Source organism: Coregonus lavaretus (assembly GCF_964263955.1).
Source record: "Coregonus lavaretus genome assembly, chromosome: 31".
Lineage (NCBI taxonomy): Eukaryota > Metazoa > Chordata > Actinopteri > Salmoniformes > Salmonidae > Coregonus > Coregonus lavaretus.
The window spans coordinates 28,775,837-28,799,436 of record NC_140018.1 but is presented as its reverse complement, the minus strand read 5'-3'; the positions used below and the strand labels follow the sequence as shown (position 1 = coordinate 28,799,436).

General features: G+C 41.7%; 1 protein-coding gene across 1 annotated transcript in view; it reads right to left on the bottom strand.

The window, feature by feature from the left end:
- Nucleotides 1-23,600, bottom strand: part of rngtt (RNA guanylyltransferase and 5'-phosphatase) — a 184,538-nt gene that overhangs the window by 85,958 nt on the left and 74,980 nt on the right. The window contains exon 12 of the mRNA XM_084148967.1: nucleotides 13,642-13,806. Coding sequence (XP_084005093.1) covers nucleotides 13,642-13,806 — 165 coding nt within the window. The remainder of the gene's footprint in view (nucleotides 1-13,641; nucleotides 13,807-23,600) is intronic.

The window sequence follows — 23,600 nt, the reverse complement described above, 5'->3', positions numbered from 1 at the left end:
GGCAAGTGACTGTTCAAGACTCGCTGACTCAGGATGAGTTTTAAACCAAACAGTTCAGTCTTCAAGATGAGCGTGATTATTTTCTATTGCAAATCCAATTGAAGGTGGTGGCAGTAGCACATCCACTTACTGCAGACATGATGTGTGTAGGCAGGGAGCCGATCTCTCCCTCCAACATAAGAGCAAAGAGCTCATTTCCATCATGCCTCTGTGAACATATCCCCCAGTGATGCCTGAACCCCCTAAAATCAAAATGAAAAAAACTAACAATTTGTCACATGCACCACATACAACATGTGTAGACTTTACCATGAAACGCTTACTTACGAGCCCTTTCCCAACAATGCAGAGTAAAAAAAATACGAAAAATAACGAGGAATAAAAATACACAAGAATGAAGCTACAGTATTTACAGGGAGTAACAGTACCAGATCAATGTGCAGGGGTACGAGGTATTTGAGGTAGATATGTAGCCTACATATAGGCAGGATGGTTGCTGGCTTAGAAGCTTAATGATTAATGAAAACACTACACTGAATTTCACACAACTGCAAAGCGATCTGGGATGCGACGGGAGCCTGAGGTGTCAATAAGGACTTCATTCTGTCTGGTGTAATTCAGTAGTAAATTAACACTCAAGTTCTGTAATGCTGAGCTTGTGGCGACTCTGGCGCTGAGGTTTATCATGTTCAACTTCCATATGATAAAGGTAATGATGGGGATAATGACGCTTGTTGCATCATTTCCCAGAAAGCTCCCCCGACACTGAAGTCCTCACACGACTGTCTGACAGAGCTTACAGCAACAGACAGAGAAGACCGTGGTCATGTTTGAAATACCCATAGTTGGCTTCTAAATACTAGGCATTTTAGGTATGCGAAAATAAGCTGTTTTTATAGTAAGTGAAATTTCATAAATCATGTAAGTTTTAAATGCCAGGATGTTATATTCATTGTCTTTTCATCTAGTATAATTTGCTGCACACGTTAGAGGAAGAGAATCGTCTTTCCAGATTCACGTGTGTTTGACAATAGCTGATAATGAGATAAGGGGACGCGCTGTACCCAAATTAATGAATGTTGGACATCAATGCAATTGCGCATTAGATGACGCATTCTCAGGATGGGTGAGCCTAGTATGTTTATATAATTTGCTTACTGCATTAGTTTTTACAAAAATGTATGTTCTAAATAGTAGGTAGTACAATTAGTACACAGTACGTAGTTTCAGTAAGTAGTAGGCAAGATAGATTTTGGACACTGTCCTTTTCAAAGAGGTTTAATGCCAATATAAGAGTCCCACAAGGCATAACTGTCCAAAAGCATGGAAGAGAGAAGAATATATATCCCCGTATTGTTTTAGACAGAGGTGGCTTAGCTGTGTTCTGAGCGCTGGGTAGGGACAGTTGGCAGATTGACTGGGGGATCCTGGGTCTGGATGTGAACGCAGGGGCTGCGTCCCAAATGGCACCCTATATTTCCTATATAGTGTACTTCTTTTGACAAGAGCCCTAGGGGCCCTGGTCAAAAGTAGTGCACTATAAAGGGAATAGGGTGCCATTTGGGATGCAACCAAGAGGAGGGGAGGGCGTTATGCGTCATCCACTGAGGGTGGCAGAGCAGAGGCCTGGCTGACGAGGTAGTGTCTGACTGACACATTGAAAAGAGCTCAGAACCCCATCGAGAGCCAGGCTTCCTGAGCACATCTGAAGATTGACTGACACCTGCTGACTTCACTCAGAGAGCTCAAGGCTCTCTCCAACTGTAGTGTACAGGCTCTCTCGCTAAGCCTGGAGGGCATGTAATGGAGTGCCAAACTAAAGACAGAAAATGCACTGTTTTAATATATTGGTATGGCAATCACACACACTCATCACTCCATAGAATACACCATTGACTACATTAATTTATCTGCGTCATTACATATTGCTTAAGTTTTTTTCTGACGAGGACTTGAAGAAAGATTCTAATTCCCAGAAGAACTGAGGTAAACAAACCTCTTTAATCATAATAGCCCTTATAAAAGAAGGTAAACTACATGTTTCTCTTTGTAAGGCACTGTTGAAGGGAAGAGAGAATGCAGGTGATAATGGTGGATGTGGTCCTTGAATCCAACCATGGTAATTGCTGCGATGTTACCAAGGCCACTGTTGGAGGGCATTGTGGAAGGTGTGTGTTTGAGTGCAATTGCGGTATAGTGCGGAGGGGGTGGTATTGGTGGAATGTTCTAAGGCAGTGTCAACACTACATTCTTTGTGTTTTCTCTTGGTTGGGTATGGCCTATTTATCAGTCTCAAAGTTTTAATACAGGAGAAGTTTGTGCAGGACCTTTCCGAGAAGACAAACATTTGCTGGAGAAAAACACATCTGAAAAACGATTTGCTTTAGGTTTGCTGCAAGCGAATTAATGATTACACGCTTCTACAGTTTGCTATGAATTGAATACCGATAAGGGGAAGCAGGGATTTTATCGACATCAACATTTTTTATTAGGCTAAATAAAATGTAAATCGCAACGCATGTTACTTCTGTAATTATTGCGTTAACGAAATGGCACACTGAACATTGTCAAAAACTTAAAAGATGGCAATCTGGACAAGGCCTTGGTACTGCACACAAAAACACAAAACATAGTCTAAAACTTCTGATTCAAATAAGGCAATCTGGACAAGACCTTGGAATTTCTTAAATACACTTAGATAAGGGAAAGACCGAACACCTTCCAATGACATGCAAAGACACAAAAACACAAACAAAAACAATGAACATGGTCTAAAACTTCTGATGAAAAATGGCAATCTGGACAAGACCTTGGAAATGTTTAACATAAGCCTACCTAGATAAGGGTAGGATAGAACACCTTTCAATAACACGCATTCACATGCATGATGCATTCATGCGCACACACACAAAACTCCCACCATCCCCATGACTCACTCCTTCACCCCCATCCCCGGACTGCGTCTCCCTCCCCAGTCCCCACCACGTTCACCTTGAGCTGCTGGAGGGTGCTAGGTGGGTGGGAGCAGGTCAGTGAGTGAGGAGAGAAGGCAGCCTCCAGCCTGCAGACAGCCAGCATTGGCTTCACTAATGAGACACGCTGTTAAGGGGGATTTACTCTCCTTCAGCCTGACAAATGTAATTCTCTCCGACAGTCAGCAACACCAGCCCGGGCCCCGGCACGACGATCTGAACCCCATAGACAATTTAAGGGCACAAAAAGCATGGGTATGGCGTCTCAACACAATTAGCCCTGTTTATTAAGGGCCGGGCTGGGCCAGGAGGGAGATGTGCTGCGTCAAACAGGGTTTCCGTTAGCCGGTAATAGCAGACTTTTGGCAGATAAAAAAATTGACAAGCCGATAAATAGAATTGCCGCCGGGCCAATTGTCTGGGGGGGGGAAAAATCCCATGTAAATACCAGTGGATGTAGCGCGAGAGCTGCCGATACAGCTCAGACAGCTGTTTGTTGCTGCTGTAGTGAAACGTGCTTTAATAAGCCCAATAATTGCACAACAATTCTAAAGGCAATCGCGTGTAAAAAACAATGGCCATGATAAAAAAATATTCTCAACTGGTAATTAAAGCGCGCTTCCCATTCGCCATTGAAGTGTGTAGGCAACTAGGCAGGCTTCAGCGCACACCACTTTGCAATGAGCTGGAGGCAGTATGCATTCTGAAAACATATACTTAATTGTTTGAAACCTGAACGTTTACTACATATTATGAGGCATGTCTTACCTTGCTTCAAAGAAGCCTAGCCAAAATCCAACCAAACGTGAAGGCAATTATTTTATGAAGACCATATGCCATTGAAACCAGTAGCCTTTTTCTCTCATGTTCTATTGGTTTTCAAATCAAATGTATTTGATTGTCCAGTAGCCAAAAGCACAATCCTAGTCATATTAGCAACCCATGTTAGTTGTTGCATATTTAGACCTCCCATCTTTCTAAATTTCTAACGGATATTTTCATCTCTGTCACATGAAACCGCTCACAATGGTGTTTTCCCACTAATTGCATTATGGAACGAACATTCGCACGTAGACTACTGCCTTGTGCGCATTGCTGCACTTATAATGTGAAGAAATAATAGTTTATCTAAATTGTATGCTAAAAGTTCTGATCTGTTGCATGAGCCTCATTGCTTTCTTATATATTTTTTAGATGTAGCCTAGGCCTACTGGTTGTATGAATTTGGGATATATCGTCCCACAACTGTCCAAGAGTCTGTTTGGAATACGCTATTTATTTCTCGCACAGACCGACAAGCATAGGTAAACTGCATCACAGTGCTTGAGGTGTCACTACAAACCCGGGTTCGATCCCAGGCTGTGTCACAGCTGGCCATGACCGGGAGACCCATGAGGCAGCGCACAATTGGCCCAGCGTTGTCCGGGTTAGGGGAGGGATTGGCCAGCCGGGATTTCCTTGTCCCATCGCGCTCTAGTGACTCCTTGTGGTGGGCCGGGCGCCTGCAAACTGACTTCGGTCGCCAGCTGGACGGTGTTTCCTCCGACACATTTGTGCGGCTGGCTTCCGGGTTAAGTGAGCAGTGTGTCAAGAAGCAGCGCGGCTTGGCAGGGTCGTGTTTCGGAGGACGCATGGCTCTCGACCTTCGTCTGTCTCGAGTCCGTAGGTGAGTTGCAGCGATGGGACAAGACTGTAACTACCAATTAGATATCACGAAATAGGAGAGAAAAAGGGGTAAAAAGTACACACACAAAAACAAATATTCTACTATATGGGACAGTAGATTGACATAGGCTAGTGATTTTGCTGTTCATTACTTGTCTTGTTGCCTGAAGAAAAGTAAATGTGGGCAGTTATTCTAACATAGGTGGCGTGTCGGTTTCAAGTTCGGGGAAGCACATTTTCACCATAAAAATGCACCTTTATAATAAAGCATTCTTATGTAAGATAGCCTACTATTCCTAATGTGATGATTAGATTGGATAGTCATAATTTAGGCTAATAATAAAAACTCAATCACTCTTCGCAAAAAAGACTGTTCAATGCAGTAGTGGCTTGGAGTAGGCCTAGGCTATATCAGACAGCCTACATTTCTTCTCCTTACTTTGCACAGGAAAATGTCGGCCCTTGATAAATACACTTCATGCAATTCTACTAAACTTTATATGACTGGAGACATTAGCAGAATCTTTTTTTTAAACGACAAAAATTACAAGGTAGCCTACTCTGCTGACACTGACAAACATTGTCTGATCCATATATTAGGCCTACGAAAAGAGGAGACAAATACAATATTACGTCCATCAAACCTGGAGGAGGACATTATTGTCCAAAAACAAACAAAAGTAGCACTGACCCAATAATAAGGACAGTGAATATGCACAGTCACTGGGTATATGGACAATGTTCTCCGCTGGTGCCAATAAGATAATAAGGCTACTTTTCACGGAGAATTTGTATCACTAAAAGACACACTGGATTATTTTCATTGTCTTCTCTTTACAGCAATAGCCATTTGTTTTCCAAACTGTTTTTCAACGATTCTATTTTTAAATATTGTGATATGCTTGGCTCGGTCTCTCTGCATTTCACTGACAGTCACAACTTAACAATCATCTATTTGGTATTTGCCGCGTGCTCTGCACAAATTGCGGGCCTTTCGCTCTGTAGGCTAAGCAATTTAAAACAATCCACATGTTGTTTTTTTTAAGAAGCTAATTATCCTCTGTGGTCAAATCATGCTTTCTGGTGTAGTAGCTTATTTTGAATGGTTTTATTTATTTATGTATAGACAGGAGTAAGCTAATTAGGCTATATAATTTTGGCAATTGAATTCAATTTACTTTAGGGAAAGCTTAGCTTCCCCTAGCCTTATGGACATCGGAATTCGGTAAGAATGGCGCACGCCGTTGCATCCGAGTTGCATGTTCTGTTAAGATTAATTACTATAAACTGAATGTGATTGCTGTAATTCTGAGAACTGTGGGTTGACGCCCGAATCAGGTTATGCAACCAATGCATATGGGTCCGGTACATTTCTTAAATTGTCCGGTAAACTAAAATGCTGCCTGTCAAAATGTACGGCGCCACATTTTCCTAATGGATTCCCTGGTCTGAAATAGCACTCTATTCCCTATATAGTGCACTACTTGTGATGCAACCATGATGGGATACAGAGAGGCAGTCATGCGGTCATCTTCATCCATTAACCTGTGACTGGCTGGATGAGTCCTGAGGTACAACAACAACAACACTGGGCCAATACAGCCAGAGGTAAGAGAAACAGGTGCCAGGCCCAAACCAGAATACAATAGAGCTGAGGTAATTCCATAGCGCTGCATTAGAAACCTCAAAGTGGCTCTCTCATGGTGCAACACAGATAAAGGACTGCTGTTTCTGACTAATAGCTCCTCACAGAAAAACAACTGAGTGCTTTGAAGTATGCCCCAGAGATGGAAATTGCATGCTTCAGTCTTCCCCCAGTCCATTTCACCTAAAACTTTAACTCCCTTTTAAAGTCCAATTCTCCCAGCTATAATGCAGTCAATATATCAGCTAAGCCATATTCTAGTCCCCCACCGACTACGCCATCAGTCTGTGTTCAGCGAAAATAAACTAATCTCATGAAGTATGAAAATGAACTAGGCCCAAATTTCAGGTCCCTGAGAAAATTCAATTGCAGATAAACAGTTTTCATTTGAAGATGAAAATGGCTCTCGCAGTATAAAATCGTATTTGCTCCCTTGCTTCCGCTTACAACTGCCCTGAACACACTGCAGTGCTGAAGAAACATTCTAATTAGGGAGCATTAAGCTGGTGTTATTGGAGGGGTTAGAGGTCTCAGACCCACAAGGTAAAGGCTTGCTGATACTGATCACACTGCTTTAATGATCCAATTAAGCACTGTTTATTGAACTAACGGTTTGCCGTGTTTTATAAATGAGTTGTGGATATTAGACTGGTGGGGAAGGCAGGGAGAGATTACTCACGAAACAAATACGTACTTAACACATACAGTGCCTTCAAAAGTATTCACACCACTTGACATTTTGCTGTGTTACAGCCTGAATTGAGATGTTTTGGTCACTGGCCTAAACAAAATACCCAATAATGTCAAAGTGGAATTACAGTGCCTTGCAAAAGTATTCATCCCCCTTGGCGTTTTTCCTATTTTGTTGCATTACAACCTGTAATTAATTTAAATTGAGTTTTATTTTGATTTCATGTAATGGACATACACAAAATAGTCAAAATTGGTGAAGTGGAATGAAAAAAAGAACTTGTTTCAAGAAATGTATAACGGAAAAGTGGTGTGTGCAAACGTATTCACCCCCTTTGCTATGAAGCCCCTAAATAGGATCTGGTGCAACCAATTACCTTCAGAAGTCACATAATTAGTTAAATAAAGTCCACCTGTGTGCAATCCAAGTGTCACATGATTTGTCATATGATCTCAGTATATATACACACCTGTTCTGAAAGGCCCCAGAGTTTGCAACACCACTAAGCAAGCGGCACCATGAAGACCAAGGAGCTCTCCAAACAGGTCAGGGACAAAGTTATGGAGAAGTACTGATCAGGGTTGGGTTATAAAAAAAAACATCCAAAACTTTGAACATCCACCATTAAATCCATTATAAAAAAAATTGAAAGAATATGGCACCACAACAAACCAAGAGAGGGCCGCCCACCAAAACTCACAGACCAGGCAAGGAGGGCATTAATCAGAGAGGCAACAAAGAGACCAAAGATAACCCTGAAGGAGCTGCAAAGCTCCACAGCGGAGATTGGAGTATGTGTCCCTAGGACCACAGAACTGGGCTTTACGGAAGAGTGGCCAGAAAAAAGCCAACTAGGTGAAAAATCTGTCGATGTGCCCTTGAGCAAGGCACTTAACCCTAATTGCTCCTGTAAGTCGCTCTGGATAAGAGCGTCTGCTAAATGACGTAAATGTAAATGTAATAACACACTGTCATTGTTAGAATCTTAATATCACAAACAGAAATGGAGTTATAACCCGTTTTTGGAGGGCATGAATGGTTTTCCCCATTGCTCCTCCTTCTCCCGACAGTAGGGCCTGCGCTGCTCCTTCTCCTGACAGTTGAAAGTGCAGTGCCCAGCTGATAATCACCCCGACAATTGTCTCGAAACTGAACTTAAACTACACCGAAACTAATTTCACACAGATTAAATACATTAAGTAAAGTATGAGGGGGGGAATGGTTCAGTTGATGAGCGAGGGGAAGCGAATTATGCATAGTTATGTAATCACCAATTGTGAATGAAGAACAGGGCGGGCCATTCTATTGATCTATTCTAATTATAATCTCAAAATGGTATGCACCCTATATCAGTCCACCAAATCCAAGCAGTCTTATCAGTCTACTCTGGCCTACTTGGAGTAGGCTACACAGTGAGAGCGTGCGTAATTGTACATGATGAAAGGCTTTCAATATCTGGCAGCAGGTTAGCAAGTGTCGGAGAATGTGGTGATGAGGCTTGTAGAACCTTACGTTGACAAGGGGACAAATGTCACCATGGACAATTTCTTCACTTCATTGTCATTGGCGAACAAGTTGCTTGTAAAGAAAACAAGCCTGGCTGGCACCATGAACAAAGTGAGATAGGAGCTACCTCTCTCTGCGCAAAATAAGGCACCTGCACAGCCGTTGTAGTCAACAACGGTGCTGAAGAATGACAAGACAACGGGACAAAATAAAGAGAAAAGCCTGAGATTATTACGCACTACAACCAAACAAAAGGTACTGTATGTCAAAGTATTCTGTGAAGCATTTATTTGGGCTGCAATCTGAGGTACAGTTAACTCTAATGAACTTATCCTCTGCAGCAGAGGTAACTCTGGGTCTTCCATTCCTGTGGCGGTCCTCATGAGAGGCAGTTCCATCATAGCGCTTGATGGTTTTTGCAACTGCACTTGAAGAAACTTGCAAAGTTCTTGACATTTTCCGGATTGACTGACCTTCATGTCTTAAAGTAATGATGGACTGTCGTTTCTCTTTGCTTATTTGAGCTGTTCTTGCAATAATATTTCATTTACATTTAAGTCATTTAGCAGATGCTCTTATCCAGAGCGACTTACAAATTGGGACTTGGTCTTTTACCAAATAGGGCTATCTTCTGTATACCAACCCTACTTTGTCACAACACAACTGATTGACTCAAACGCATTAAGAAGGAAAGAAATTCCACAAATTAACTTTTAACAAGGCACACCTGTTAATTGAAATGCATTCCAGGTGACTAACTCATGAAGCTGGTTGAGAGAATGCCAAGAGTGTGCAAAGCTGTCGTCAAGGCAAAGGGTGGCTACTTTGAAGAATCTCAAATACAAAATATATTTTGATTTGTTTAACACTTTTTTGGTTACTACATGATTCCATATGTGTTATTTCATCATCGTTTTGGTGTCTATTATTTTACAATGTAGAAAATAGTAAAAATAAAGAAAAACCCTGGAATGAGTAGGTGTGTCAAAACTTTTGACTGGTACTGTATATGAAATGTATTAATTACACCTACTGTATAAATGAGCTTGAAGGGGGGGTCCCTCGAGACCCAGCGGTTCTAGTGTTAAAACAGTTACAGAGTTTAATGGCTGTGATAGGAGAAAACGAGGATGGATCAAAAACATTGTAGTTACTCCACAATACTAACTTAATTGACAGAGTGAAATTTGTACAGAATACAAATATTCCAAAACATGCATCCTATACAACACATAACTGAGTACTTTATATTTTCAAGCATAGTGGTGGCTGCATCACGTTATGGGTATGCTTGTAATCGTTAAGGACTGGGGAGTTTTTCAGGATAAAAAAAAATATGGAATAGAGCTAAGCACAGGCAAAATGCTAGAGGAAAACCTGGTTCATTCTGCTTTCACCTTTCAGTAGGACAATAACCTAAAACACAAGGCTAACACTGGAGTTGCTTACCAAGAAGACAGTGAATGTTCTTAAATCTGCTTGAAATTATATGGCAAGACCTGAAAATGATCAACAACCAATTTGACTGAGCTTGAAAAATGTTGAAAATAATAAATGGGCAAATGTTGCACAATCCAGGTGTGGAAAGCTCTTAAAGACTTACCCAGAAATCCTCACAGCTGTAATCACTGCCAAAGGTGATTCTAACATGTATTGACTCAGGGGGTTACATTTATTTTATTTTACCTTTATTTTACTAGGCAAGTCAGTTAAGAACAAATTCTTATTTACAATGACGGCCTACACCGGCCAAACCCGGACGACACTGGGCCAATTGTGCACCGTCCTATGGGACTCCCAATCACGGCCGTTTGTGATACAGCCTGGAATCAAACCAGGGGGTCTGTAGTGACGCCTAAAGCACTGAGATGCAGTGCCTTAGACTACTGCGCCACTCGGGAGCCCAGTTGAAGTCGGGAGTTTACATACACCTTAGCCAAATACATTTAAACTCAGTTTTTCACAATTCCTGACATTTAATCCTAGTAAAAATTCCCTGTCTTAGGTCAGTTAGGATCACCACTTTATTTTAAGAATGTGAAATGTCAGAATAATAGTAGAGAGAATTATTTATTTCAGCTTTTATTCATTTCATCACATTTCCAGTGGGGCAGAAGTTTACATAAACTCAATTAGTATTTGGTAGCATTGCCTTTAAATTGTTTAACTTGGGTGAAACGTTTCGGGTAGCCTTCCACAATAAGTTGGGTGAATTTTGGCCCATTCCTCCTGACAGAGCTGGTGTAACTGAGTCAGGTTTGTAGGCCTCCTTGCTCACACACACTTTTTCAGTTCTGCCCACACTATAGGATTGAGGTCAGGGCTTTGTGATGGCCACCCCAATACCTTGACTTTGCTGTCCTTAATCCATTTTGCCACAACTTTGGAAGTATGCTTCGGGTCATTGTCCATTTGGAATACCCATTTGCGACCAAGCTTTAACTTCCTGACTGATGTCTTGAGATGTTTCTTTAATATATCCACATAATTTTCCTTCCTCATGATGCCATCTATTTTGTGAAGTGCAGACAGAAGACAGGCCTATATAGTCCAATATGAAAATAAAATTGCACATTAAGATGCATATCAACCCGCAAGGTGCACAAACATAAGCACCAATGATTGAGAAATAGTGCATAAAGAAATATTCGTGGAAATATATCCATGTAAAAATATAACAATAGATATTTGTTTAGATAGATTCAAGGATATGTTTTGTATAATTCTACAAAGTCCTAGTGAAAAATGTAGGCCTAAAGCCAATTTTCGACACTTTAAGCCAATGACCCATCACCATTCTAATAAATACATTTCATATATGCTATCTGAAGAATAATTATTTGGTTGTGTTTATAAAGGTCTTAGGTAACATTAGAATACTAAAACAGAATTATTTCAAAGAACAACGCTGCCACTCGAGTGGTCATGTGCTGAATGCATGGACAGCACAGATATTCTTGCAAAAAGTGAAATTTGGAAATAGAGCTCTACCTCTTGAATTTTGTAGAGTTATTTGACAAAGGTAAGTGTCATAGAAACTGCAAAATATTATCTTTCTGATACTATATAGAAATCAAAACATTTGACCTGCATGTGACTCTGAAGAAGGATTTGATAAAGTGATGCTCCTTTCCCTGCAACTGTCAAATACAAGATGCGCCCATCTCTTCATGTTCAATTTGACAACATTTTTACATTTTAGTCATTTAGCAGACGCTCTTATCCAGAGCGACTTACAGTTAGTGAGTGCGTAAATTTTTCATACAACTGATAATAACTGATAATATTGTCACTCTGACTATTGTCCATTTAATATTGTCTATAGGCTATGTCTTGTGTGAAATTAGTTTCGGTATAGATTCGATGGGCCGGCTGCGCAGGCTAACTGGCATGGTTTGTTTCTCCTCGCTCATCAACTTGGATAGAGTCAAGGATATGTTTTGCATTATTCTAAAGGCCTACTGCAACATGTAGCATGTTTTAGTTTCCCTAGCAATAAATTAGATTATAGTAAATAAAACAGTCCCGTAAGAGCTTATTTTCACAATGTATCAACCCGCAAGGCAAACGGTCAAATTATTTGCTATAAACATGAGTGCCAACGCTGATAAATAGGCATAACACAAACATATCATTATACTATTTTCTTTCTAAATTAAATCAACCTCTTCACTCTCACCATTCTGTTGGGCCTAATTTAAATTCAACTGTGAAGCAACGTGAACAATTATGACCTATTCATCCTTTTGTCATTCATTCAGTGAGGAGCGAGAGATGCATTAGCACCTGGTTGGGTTCCAACATCTTACAGCGCGCATTGTCGTGGCGGGTTAAGTTGGGAATAGGTGTGAAAACAATGGGTAAAAAGGCTCTAAATACTTCTCTGTTTGTGATTTCTAAATTCAGACAAATGAGCAATGTAAAATACAAACATTTAGGAAAGGTCAGGGAAGGAGCAGGATGTTGCTTTTTATTGCTGATTTCTTTTATTTACAAAATCAAACCTCAGTGGCCGTTGGCCTATGGCGGTCCTAGTGTTAATTCAGGAGAGCTGGAAACTTGAAGAAAAGCCATCACACAGCCTCGGCCTCATTGAAATATCATAAAAATAATTTCCGGCAAACATGCCATGAAGTGGAAAGCTGCGCCACCGCGAATGAATAAACCAGATTCCTATTCCCCCATTTCATGATGTCTCTAACAGAGATATGGCTGTATGCAGAGCAGATGGCCTCAGCATCAGAACAAAGACATAGCGAATGAGGCAGGCATAATTCAAATGACTTGAATATCTTCAACTACATCCCGCTAACAAGAGTGGGCAATCTGTCATAAAGGCCTCAGACAGGAGGGATTGGAAGTTGGAACCGGGTTAACCAGGGTGGTAACCCAGTCATTCATGGCTAACATTTCATACATGACAAAGGCTCCAGCACAAAGAGATCAGTGATAGTAGCTGGGACTGGAGCTGTTCCCTGCTCCCGCCATGACCAGACCAGCCATATGAACAGTGGTGGGAAAAATGTGAAGACTACCAGAAACCCTTGCTCCCTCTACTCTGTTATCAGGCATTTAATGTGAACGTACAGAGCTACAGTTTCCCACTGAACCGGCGCTGATCCACTGATCTAGCTAATTGTGCAATGCCCTTCGGTGGAGCCATTATGAGACCAAGGGGGGAGGGCCTTGCTGGGGAGGTTTAATAGCTATTGGAGAATAAAAACACTCTTGTCCTTGTCAGCAGCAGCACATGATCTGCAAACACAAATAACTCTGTACAGAGGTAGGCCGGGTTATCGAATTTAAAAAAAGGCTCATTAGAATATCTCCATGATCTGTGAATAATCAATTATAGATTGTAAATAGTGGAGCCACATAGGCCATTTTCAGAGCTAATTATTATTTCTGTTGATTATTTAGAGTTTTCATTAATATTCCCACTGATAATAAAAGCTTTGATCATTTCTCTTTTAATGGTGATAGAGGCATCTACAAAGTTTATCTATCCTGTTGTTTTGATTAGACCTTAGATGAGTCCCTGAACTGATGAAAGTTAAATAATGCATTAGTAACACGTACGGCTAGAATGTCAGACCACCACAGACTTGTGATGATCTGGCCCTGGCACAGTGTGTGTGTGTGCACATGCATGCATATATTACCTTTCGTGCTGCGTGGATGTCAAAGAATGGCTTGTTCCTGACACTGAAGGGCTCCTTGGTCTTGTCGATCTGTCCCGTCTTCATCTTCTCCATCCGAGGGGAGATGATCTCTTTCTCTATGCACAACAGCCGAATATTGAAATCACACTGACCGACCGGCTGACCCTGAAAGATAAACAGACAAACAAATTAATCATCTTCGAACACATTGTGTGGCTTTGCATTTCCATAATTCATTCGAGAAGGAACTAATGCAAAACCTGACTTACTAATGCAATGTCAATCAAAGTAGGGATAATATCTCCCCCACAGCTCAATGGTACAGTGAAAACGAATGCATTTGGATGTTTTTACTTGGTTGATATTTTCAAATGAAATCCTCTTGATAGATTGGTCTAGATATGACAAGGTTACGAACTGCCAATCCAGTGCCATGGCAACAGTGTACAGGTCTGAATAATCATGAGCTGAACTGAATAGAGAGAAAGGGAGAGCAAGAGAGAGAGAAAGAGAGATTGAAATTGTTGAGTTCTCTTGGGATAGCTAGAGCCAGGGCCATCAAATAAAGAGCATCGCTAAGGCAGCTAGAAGCCACAGGTATTGAATGTCTATATATTCAATCAACGTTTTAGTGAGGTCGCCATGCCAACGGGTCTTGTCTAATGTCCTCCACTCCTGCTTTTCACACAGAGCTTCTGAGAAAAGGATAGGTTCACTTCAGACTGACCGCAGTATGTCTCCCAAACCTCAGGGGCCACACTCCAAGGTTGTATTCATGTGGCACCAAACGGTCAGTCCATTTTCTTCCATTAGGTACTAAACGGTCAGACGGTTCTCTTCCGTTTGGTGCCTAATGAATACGACCCTGAACACGGACAGAAACAGGGATGGACTACACTACCTAAACTTGCCAAATAAGAAACGCTTGTTTTCTGTTTTCCTTTACGCCCTAATGAATATGGAGGTAAATCATTGACATAGTGATTTGAACGTGTATAATATATTTGTAGTTGTAAACACAATTTGCAAGTGTGTAACTGATGACTTGTGAAGATGAAAGAATAATCTGTAGTTGTAAACACATTCTCAAACAGGTAACTTAATATTTGCGAGCAATAATTGCATCTGTACACCTGTGCATGTCAATTTTGCGCGCTTAGACTTTTGGCAGGGCTTTAGCGCCCTACGTGACAAAAAGATTTGTAGATGTGCAAACAGAGATTTGCAAGCAAGGAGAGCGAGTGAGTGAGAGCAGGAGCTCTTGGAGGTGGGACGTCTTTCTTCTAACCAATCAGATGAGATTTACATAGACCAGCATACAGCCGTGTTGTCTGGCGCAACCACCTGTCAATCAAGACATGCATTGCCAGGTTACCACTTGGCAATGTCCACCAAAGAAGCCCAGCTGTTAGCTGTCATTGCAGGTAAGTTTAAATGTCTTTCTTTTATGGCCAGTTAGCAAGCTTTTTTCTTCTGTAATATCATTTTTGGAAGCTATTGTCCAAGTCACTGTTATTAAGAGTTTGTAACTCTAACGTTGTAGTCTGATGCAAGCTACCGAAATCAATTAGGTAAAGTTATTTTGCAAACTATTTTTAAGCTAACTAGCTAGCTTGATTCTGTATGGAGCCATAGCTAGCTAGCTAGCACAATCATTAGAAAAGTAATCATTAATCTGCTAAAACCGAGAAACTGACATAAATCCCATGATTTATTGATCACCCAGTTAGATCTGAGGTTTTAGTAGAAGCACGACTGAAGGTATAACGTAATTTGTTTTGCTTTGACATTGGCAGCATTCTGTGAATCTGTAGCTACTGCCCTTTGATTAATGTGAATCCCTATCTAAACCATTTACAATTGTCTGTCCCCACACTCCAGGCTGCAATCCACTCCCAGTTAGATGGGGTCAGCTCCACAATGCCCTGGGGGATGGGAAGGACATCCAGAACTCCCTGGCAGAAGTCAGCAATGACAGGAGGCAAAGCATCAACACCATTAAGAACCTGAAGGACCTCACATATGCTGGGATGCAACACAGTCAGCTGCACCATTAAATGCCACTTGATTGGGAACTATTATTGATGGCTTGCATTGCATTTGATGCGACACTGTACAGTTAATGTATTTATGTATTAACATTTCTCCTCCCTTCCTGTGCAGTGCCTGAGAGGGTGGCAGACACTCCGTTAATGATAGAGCAAGCCGAGGTGCTGGAGGGCCACCACAAGCTGATGAACCTGGAGTGCTCATGGAATGACCTCATGTACAATCAGTACCGCAAAGGCAGCAAGAACATGCACAACATGAACCTCATTCGAAACTACTTTGGCAAGGTGCAGGGCCTGTCAGACGACCTGGTCAAGCAACTGTGGATAGTGCTGCAGCGCGACATGGGCAAGGCTGTAGGCCACAGTGAGCAGTGACGCTGCTGTAGTGCTTCCCAACACATTACAACACAACTTGGCAGGTTCTTCAAGCTTTACTACAACACTTTGTCCATGAGGGTGCAGGAACTGGCTGCAGAGGACATGACGGCCAACAAAATGTTGTCCCTCACATTAATTGGGTCCTCAATTAATAACTGCAAAAGTAAGTAAGTATGTACTGCCCTCTCTGTGACTCATGTAGCAACAGTGATATCTGGGCACCAGTCCAATCATAACTTTCTATCATCTTAGGTTGTAAACGAAATATGGTCGCTGCTGCTGTCGTAAATGCCAGCCAGTTTGTTTAGCCTGCCTGCATTACATGGGAACCACTGATAAATTATTTATATTTTCTCAGATTTTCTATGAATGGGTGTGTGCTTCTGTATGTACTGTAACAGTGTTGCTTGGGCTCTAACCAGTGTCCCTCTAAACACATAGACAACTGTCAACCACAAAGCATTGTTACCTATCGCTCAGAGCAAGGGAAACTACTACTTTTAGGTTTCAGATAGGGTGACGTCACTCATTGAACGCATGTGTCTGTGCTCGTGACTGTTTGCAAATGTATTTGTGTGTAAAATGTAGATTCAGGCATTGTGGTGCGTGCGTCCGTGCATTGCTGTATGTGTGAATGTCCACAGTACAGTACAGCACATACATGGTTCTCTCATTTATATATCGGACTGTGATTATGTGTTCCAGTGTGGAGATGATGGGTCACCCATAGCTATTATTGTTATTAAAGATGAACAAGGTTGAGTTGTGCAGAAAGACCAGTTTACAATCTCTCACCCTTCCACAATCCAACATCACAGAATGGCTGCACAAGGCTCTAGAGACAGACAAGAGACTGAAAGGCAGAAAGATACGGAGCCAGAGGCTGATTAAGATGGGTACCATCAGACCACCGTCCCAGCCATAGTCTTCCAGGTATCATATAGGTCAACCGTATCCCGATTGGTCGCATCAGCCTGAATTTCATAAACCAACAACTGGGGGAAAATTAGTGGTCTAGAGATGGTACAGTAAGGTTACTTTAAGTGATGGAACTTCAGGATGGATTTTGGGCACTGGCCAGCTTTTTGGGCACAAAGTACTAGCCTCTGGCTAGCGGGCTACCTTAATTCCAATCCCTAGTTACTTTACTGTGTATTTGACCAGACCTTAGAATGTATTCTTGTCTGAATAAGTACCACGGCAAGGGCTCTAGTTCGTACTATACAAAACTTTCGGCAGCATTGAAGGTCCCCAAGAACACAGTGGCCTCCATCATTCTTAAATGGAAGAAGTTTATTACCACCAAGACTCTTCCTAGAGCTGGCCGCCTGCCAAACTGAGTAATCGGGGGAGAAGGGCCTTGGTCAGGGAGGTGACCAAGAACCCGATGGTCACTCTGACAGAGCTACAGAGTTCCTCTGTGGAGATGGGAGAACCTTCCAGAAGGACAACCAGCACTCCACCAATAAGGCCTTTATGGTAGAGTGGCCAGACGGAAGCCACTCCTCGGTAAAACGCTTGACAGCCCTCTTGGAATTTGCCAAAAGGCACCTAAAGGACTCTCAGATCATGAGAAACAAGATTATCTGGTCTGATGAAACCAAGATTGAACTCTTTGGCCTGAATGCCAAGTGTCACATCTGGAGGAAACCTGACACCATCCCTATGGTGAAGCATGGTGGTGGCAGCATCATGCTGTGGGGATGTTTTTCAGCGGCAGGGACTGGGAGACTAGTCAGGATCGAGGGAAAGATGAACGGAGCAAAGTACAGAGAGATCCTTGATGAAAACCTGCTCCAGAGTGCTAAGGACCTCAGACTGGGGCGAAGGTTCACCTTCCAACAGGACAATGACCCTAAGCACACAGCCAAGACAAGGCAGTAGTAGCTTCGGGACAAGACTCTGAATGTCCTTGAGTGGCCCAGCCAGAGCCCGGACTTGAACCTGATCAAACATCTCTGGAGAGACCTGAAAATAGCTGTGCAGCGACTCTCCCAATCCCACCTGACAGAGCTTAAGAGGATCTGCAGAGAAGAATGGGAGAAACTCCCTAAATACATGTGTGCCAAGCTTGTAGCATCATACCCAAGACTCAAGTCTGTAATCGCTGCCAAAGGTGCTTCAACAAAGTACTGAGTAAAGGGTCTGAATACTGATCTTTTTTTCTTTTTTTTTCTTACAAAAAAATTAGTTTTTGCTTTGTCATTATGTGGTATTGTGTGTTTTTCTTCCACTTTGACTTTGCAGAGTATTTTGTGTAGATCATTGACAAAAAATGACAAATCCATTTTAATGACGAGGAAAAAACTATTTAATCAATTTTTAGAAGAACGCTGTAACGTAACAAAATGTGGAAAAAGTGAAGGGGTCTAAATATTTTCCAAATGCACTAGAAAGTCTACACCCCCCCTTGGATTTCTTTGCATTGTGTTACAAAGTGGGATTAAAATGGATTTGTCATTTTTTGTCAACGATCTACACAAAATACTCAATGTCAATGTCAAAGTGGAAGAAAAATAAACATTTTTTAAAGATTAATGAAAAATAAAACACTACTATACCTGTTTTAGATACTGTAAGTATTCACCCCCGAGTCAATACATGTTAGAAATACATTTGGCAGCGAATACAGCTGAGAGTCTTTTTGTCTTCTTTCATGTCTTGCCATAGATTTTCAAGCAGATTTAAGTCAAAACTGTAACTTGGCCACTCAGGAACATTCACCACTGACTTCTTGGTAAGCAACTCCAGTGTAGATTTGGCTTTGTGTTGTAGGTTATTGTCCTGCTGAAAGGTTAATTCCTCTCCCAGTATCTGGTGTAAAGCAGACTGAAGCAGGTTTTCCTCCAGGATTTTGCATGTGTTTGCTCCATCCCATTTCTTTTCATCCTGAAAAACTTCCCAGTCTTTGCCAATGTCAAGCATACCCATACCCATCCTCAGTCTTCTCCCATCACAGCCACTGAACTCTGTAGCTGTATTAAAATCCCCAATGGCCTCATGGTCACATCCCTAAGCAGTTTCCTCCCTGTCAGCTCAGTTCAGAAGGACGACTGCATCTTTGATGTCTGGGTGGTTTAATACATCATCCAGAGCATAATTATTAACTTGACCATGCTTTAAGATATATTCAATGTCTGATCTGTTATTATTACCCATCTACCAATCACTGCCCTTCTTTATGAGGCTTTTGAAAAGCTCGCTGGTCTTTGTAGTTGAATCTGTGCTTGAAATGTAATACTTGACTGAGGGACCTTACAGATGTTATATGTATGGGGGACAGAGGAAGGGGTAGTAATTTAAAAGTCAAGTATCAACCCCTATTATTAGTCCATATACAGTGGGGAAAAAAGTATTTAGTCAGCCACCAATTGTGCAAGTTCTCCCACTTAAAAAGATGAGAGAGGCCTGTAATTTTCATCATAGGTACACGTCAACTATGACAGACAAATTGAGATTTTTTTTTCAAGAAAATCACATTCTAGGATTTTAATGAATTTATTTGCAAATTATGGTGGAAAATAAGTATTTGGTCACCTACAAACAAGCAAGATTTCTGGCTCTCACAGACCTGTAACTTCTACTTTAAGAGGCTCCTCTGTCCTCCACTCGTTACCTGTATTAATGACACCTGTTTGAACTTGTTATCAGTATAAAAGACACCTGTCCACAACCTCAAACAGTCACACTCCAAACTCCACTATGGCCAAGACCAAAGAGCTGTCAAAGGACACCAGAAACAAAATTGTAGACCTGCACCAGGCTGGGAAGACTGAATCTGCAATAGGTAAGCAGCTTGGTTTGAAGAAATCAACTGTGGGAGCAATTATTAGGAAATGGAAGACATACAAGACCACTGATAATCTCCCTCGATCTGGGGCTCCACGCAAGATCTCACCCCGTGGGGTCAAAATGATCACAAGAACGGTGAGAAAAAATCCCAGAACCACACGGGGGGACCTAGTGAATGACCTGCAGAGAGCTGGGACCAAAGTAACAAAGCCTACCATCAGTAACACACTACGCCGCCAGGGACTCAAATCCTGCAGTGCCAGACGTGTCCCCCTGCTTAAGCCAGTACATGTCCAGGCCCGTCTGAAGTTTGCTAGAGTGCATTTGGATGATCCAGAAGAGGATTGGGAGAATGTCATATGGTCAGATGAAACCAAAATAGAATGTTTTGGTAAAAACTCAACTCGTCGTGTTTGGAGGACAAAGAATGCTGAGTTGCATCCAAAGAACACCATACCTACTGTGAAGCATGGGGGTGGAAACATCATGCTTTGGGGCTGTTTTTCTGCAAAGTGACCAGGACGACTGATCCGTGTAAAGGAAAGAATGAATGGGGCCATGTATCGTGAGATTTTGAGTGAAAACCTCCTTCCATCAGCAAGGGCATTGAAGATGAAACGTGGCTGGGTCTTTCAGCATGACAATGATCCCAAACACACTGCCCGGGCAACGAAGGAGTGGCTTCGTAAGAAGCATTTCAAGGTCCTGGAGTGGCCTAGCCAGTCTCCAGATCTCAACATCATAGAAAATCTTTGGAGGGAGTTGAAAGTCCGTGTTGCCAAGCGACAGCCCCAAAACATCACTGCTCTAGAGGAGATCTGCATGGAGGAATGGGCCAAAATTCCAGCAACAGTGTGTGAAAACCTTACAGGACGGGTGTCTTACAGACTTACAGAAAACGTTTGACCTGTGTCATTGCCAACAAAGGGTATATAACAAAGTATTGAGAAACTTTTGTTATTGACCAAATACTTATTTTCCACCATAATTTGCAAATAAATTCATAAAAAATCCTACAATGTGATTTTCTGGAGAAAAAAAATCTCATTTTGTCTGTCATAGTTGACGTGTACCTATCATGAAAATTACAGGCCTCTCTCATCTTTTTAAGTGGGAGAACTTGCACAATTGGTGGCTGACTAAATACTTTTTTCCCCCACTGTACAGTGAGGGAAAAAAGTATTTGATCCCCTCCTGATTTTGTACATTTGCCCACTGAAAAAGACATGATCAGTCTATAATTTTAATGGTAGGTTTATTTGAACAGTGAGAGACAGAATAACAACAACAAAAAAACGCATGTCAAAAATGTTATAAATTGATTTGCATTTTAATGAGGGAAATAAGTATTTGACCCCTCTGCAAAACATGACTTAGTACTTGATGGCAAAACCCTTGTTGGCAATCACAGAGGTCAGATGTTTCTTGTAGTTGGCCACCAGGTTTGCACACATCTCAGGAGGGATTTTGTTCCACTCCTCTTTGCAGATCTTCTCCAAGTCATTAAGATTTCGAGGCTGACGTTTGGCAACTCGAACCTTCAGCTCCCTCCACAGATTTTCTATGGGATTAAGGTCTGGAGACTGGCTAGGCCACTCCAGGACCTTAATGTGCTTCTTCTTGAGCCACTCCTTTGTTGCCTTGGCCGTGTGTTTTGGGTCATTGTCATGCTGGAATACCCATCCACGACCCATTTTCAATGCCCTGGCTGAGGGAAGGAGGTTCTCACCCAAGATTTGACGGTACATGGCCCCGTCCATCGTTCCTTTGATGCGGTGAAGTTGTCCTGTCCCCTTAGCAGAAAAACACCCCCAAAGCATAATGTTTCCACCTCCATGTTTGACGGTGGGGATGGTGTTCTTGGGGTCATAGGCAGCATTCCTCCTCCTCCAAACACGGCGAGTTGAGTTGATGCCAAAGAGCTCCATTTTGGTCTCATCTGACCACAACACTTTCACCCAGTACTCCTCTGAATCATTCAGATGTTCATTGGCAAACTTCAGACGGGCCTGTATATGTGCTTTCTTGAGCAGGGGGACCTTGCGGGCGCTGCAGGATTTCAGTCCTTCATGGCTTAGTGTGTTACCAATTGTTTTCTTGGTAACTATGGTCCCAGCTACCTTGAGATCATTGACAAGATCCTCCCGTGTAGTTCTGGGCTGATTCCTCACCGTTCTCAACTCCACGAGGGGATTTCTTGCATGGAGCCCCAGGCCGAGGGAGATTGACAGTTATTTTGTGTTTCTTCCATTTGCGAATAATCGCACCAACTGTTGTCACCTTCTCACCAAGCTGCTTGGCGATGGTCTTGTAGCCCATTCCAACCTTGTTTGGGTCTACAATCTTGTCCCTGACATCCTTGGAGAGCTCTTTGGTCTTGGCCATGGTGGAGAGTTTGGAATCTGATTGATTGATTGCTTCTGTGGACAGGTGTCTTTTATACAGTTAACAAACTGAGATTAGGAGCACTCCCTTTCTCAGCTCGTTACCTGTATAAAAGACACCTGGGAGCCAGAAATCTTTCTGATTGAGAGGGGGTCAAATACTTATTTCCCTCATTAAAATGCAAATTAATTTATAACATTTTTGACATGCGTTTTTCTGGATTCCTTTTGTTGTTATTCTGTCTCTCACTGTTCAAATAAACCTACCATTAAAATTATAGACTGATCATTTCTTTGTCAGTGGGCAAACCTACAAAATCAGCAGGGGATCAAATACTTTTTTCACTCACTGTAACTTATTATGTGATTTATTTCTTTATTATTTTTATTTTTTAGTCATTTAGCAGACGCTCTTATCCAGAGCGACTTACAGTTAATGAGTGCATACATTATTTTTTGTATTTTTCATACTGGCCCCCCGTGGGAATCAAACCCACAACCCTTGCATTGCAAACGCCATGCTCTACCAACTGAGCTACATCCCTGCCGGCCATTCCCTCCCCTACCCTGGACGACGCTGAGCCAATTGTGCGCCGCCCCATGGGTCTCCCGGTCATTTGACTTTGGAACTAATTTAGGCTTGACAACACAAAGGGGGTGAATACTTATGCAACAACTATATTTTAGTTATTTAATTTGAGAATTGCATTGACATTGATTATTTTGTGCAGTTCAATGACAACAAAATTATATTCAATCTATTTCAATCCCACTTTCTAACGCAACAAAATGTGAAAATAGTTCAAGGGGGTGTAGACTTTATATAGGCACTGTAAGTGTTTCTCCCCTCCAAGGAGATCTTCATCAGAAAATACACACGTCTTGAGCTAACTATTCAGTCAATTTCAGCTAATAAACGCAAACTTATTGCTTTTGTCATTTGTAATCACTAATGTAGGGTTTTAGTAGTAGAACTATACTTTTAATGTGTAATTAGACAAAGTATTTTATGATGCTTGAAACATTAGTATTCTGCTATGAATTCCTTACTGTTATTGTGAAATAAAGATTTTATCCTAAAAGAAAATGGATGAATCAGTCTTTCATGTAGGTTTTTTTTTTTAGAACCACCAATTTATTGTTCATCACTGTCAAATCTATATTTCTCTCAAGACTGCAGGTAACAAATGTAGCCGAGTTCAAACTAACATGCCTTCAGTGTTTCTAGTTGCATTCCTCCTTCTCACCCGTGTGTCCTGTATCCCTCCTGCCAAAAATCTCTAATTTAGTGTGAGTTAGGCATTCAGATAGTGAGAAGTTATCCTTTTTCAGTTAGCCATCAGTTGATATTCAA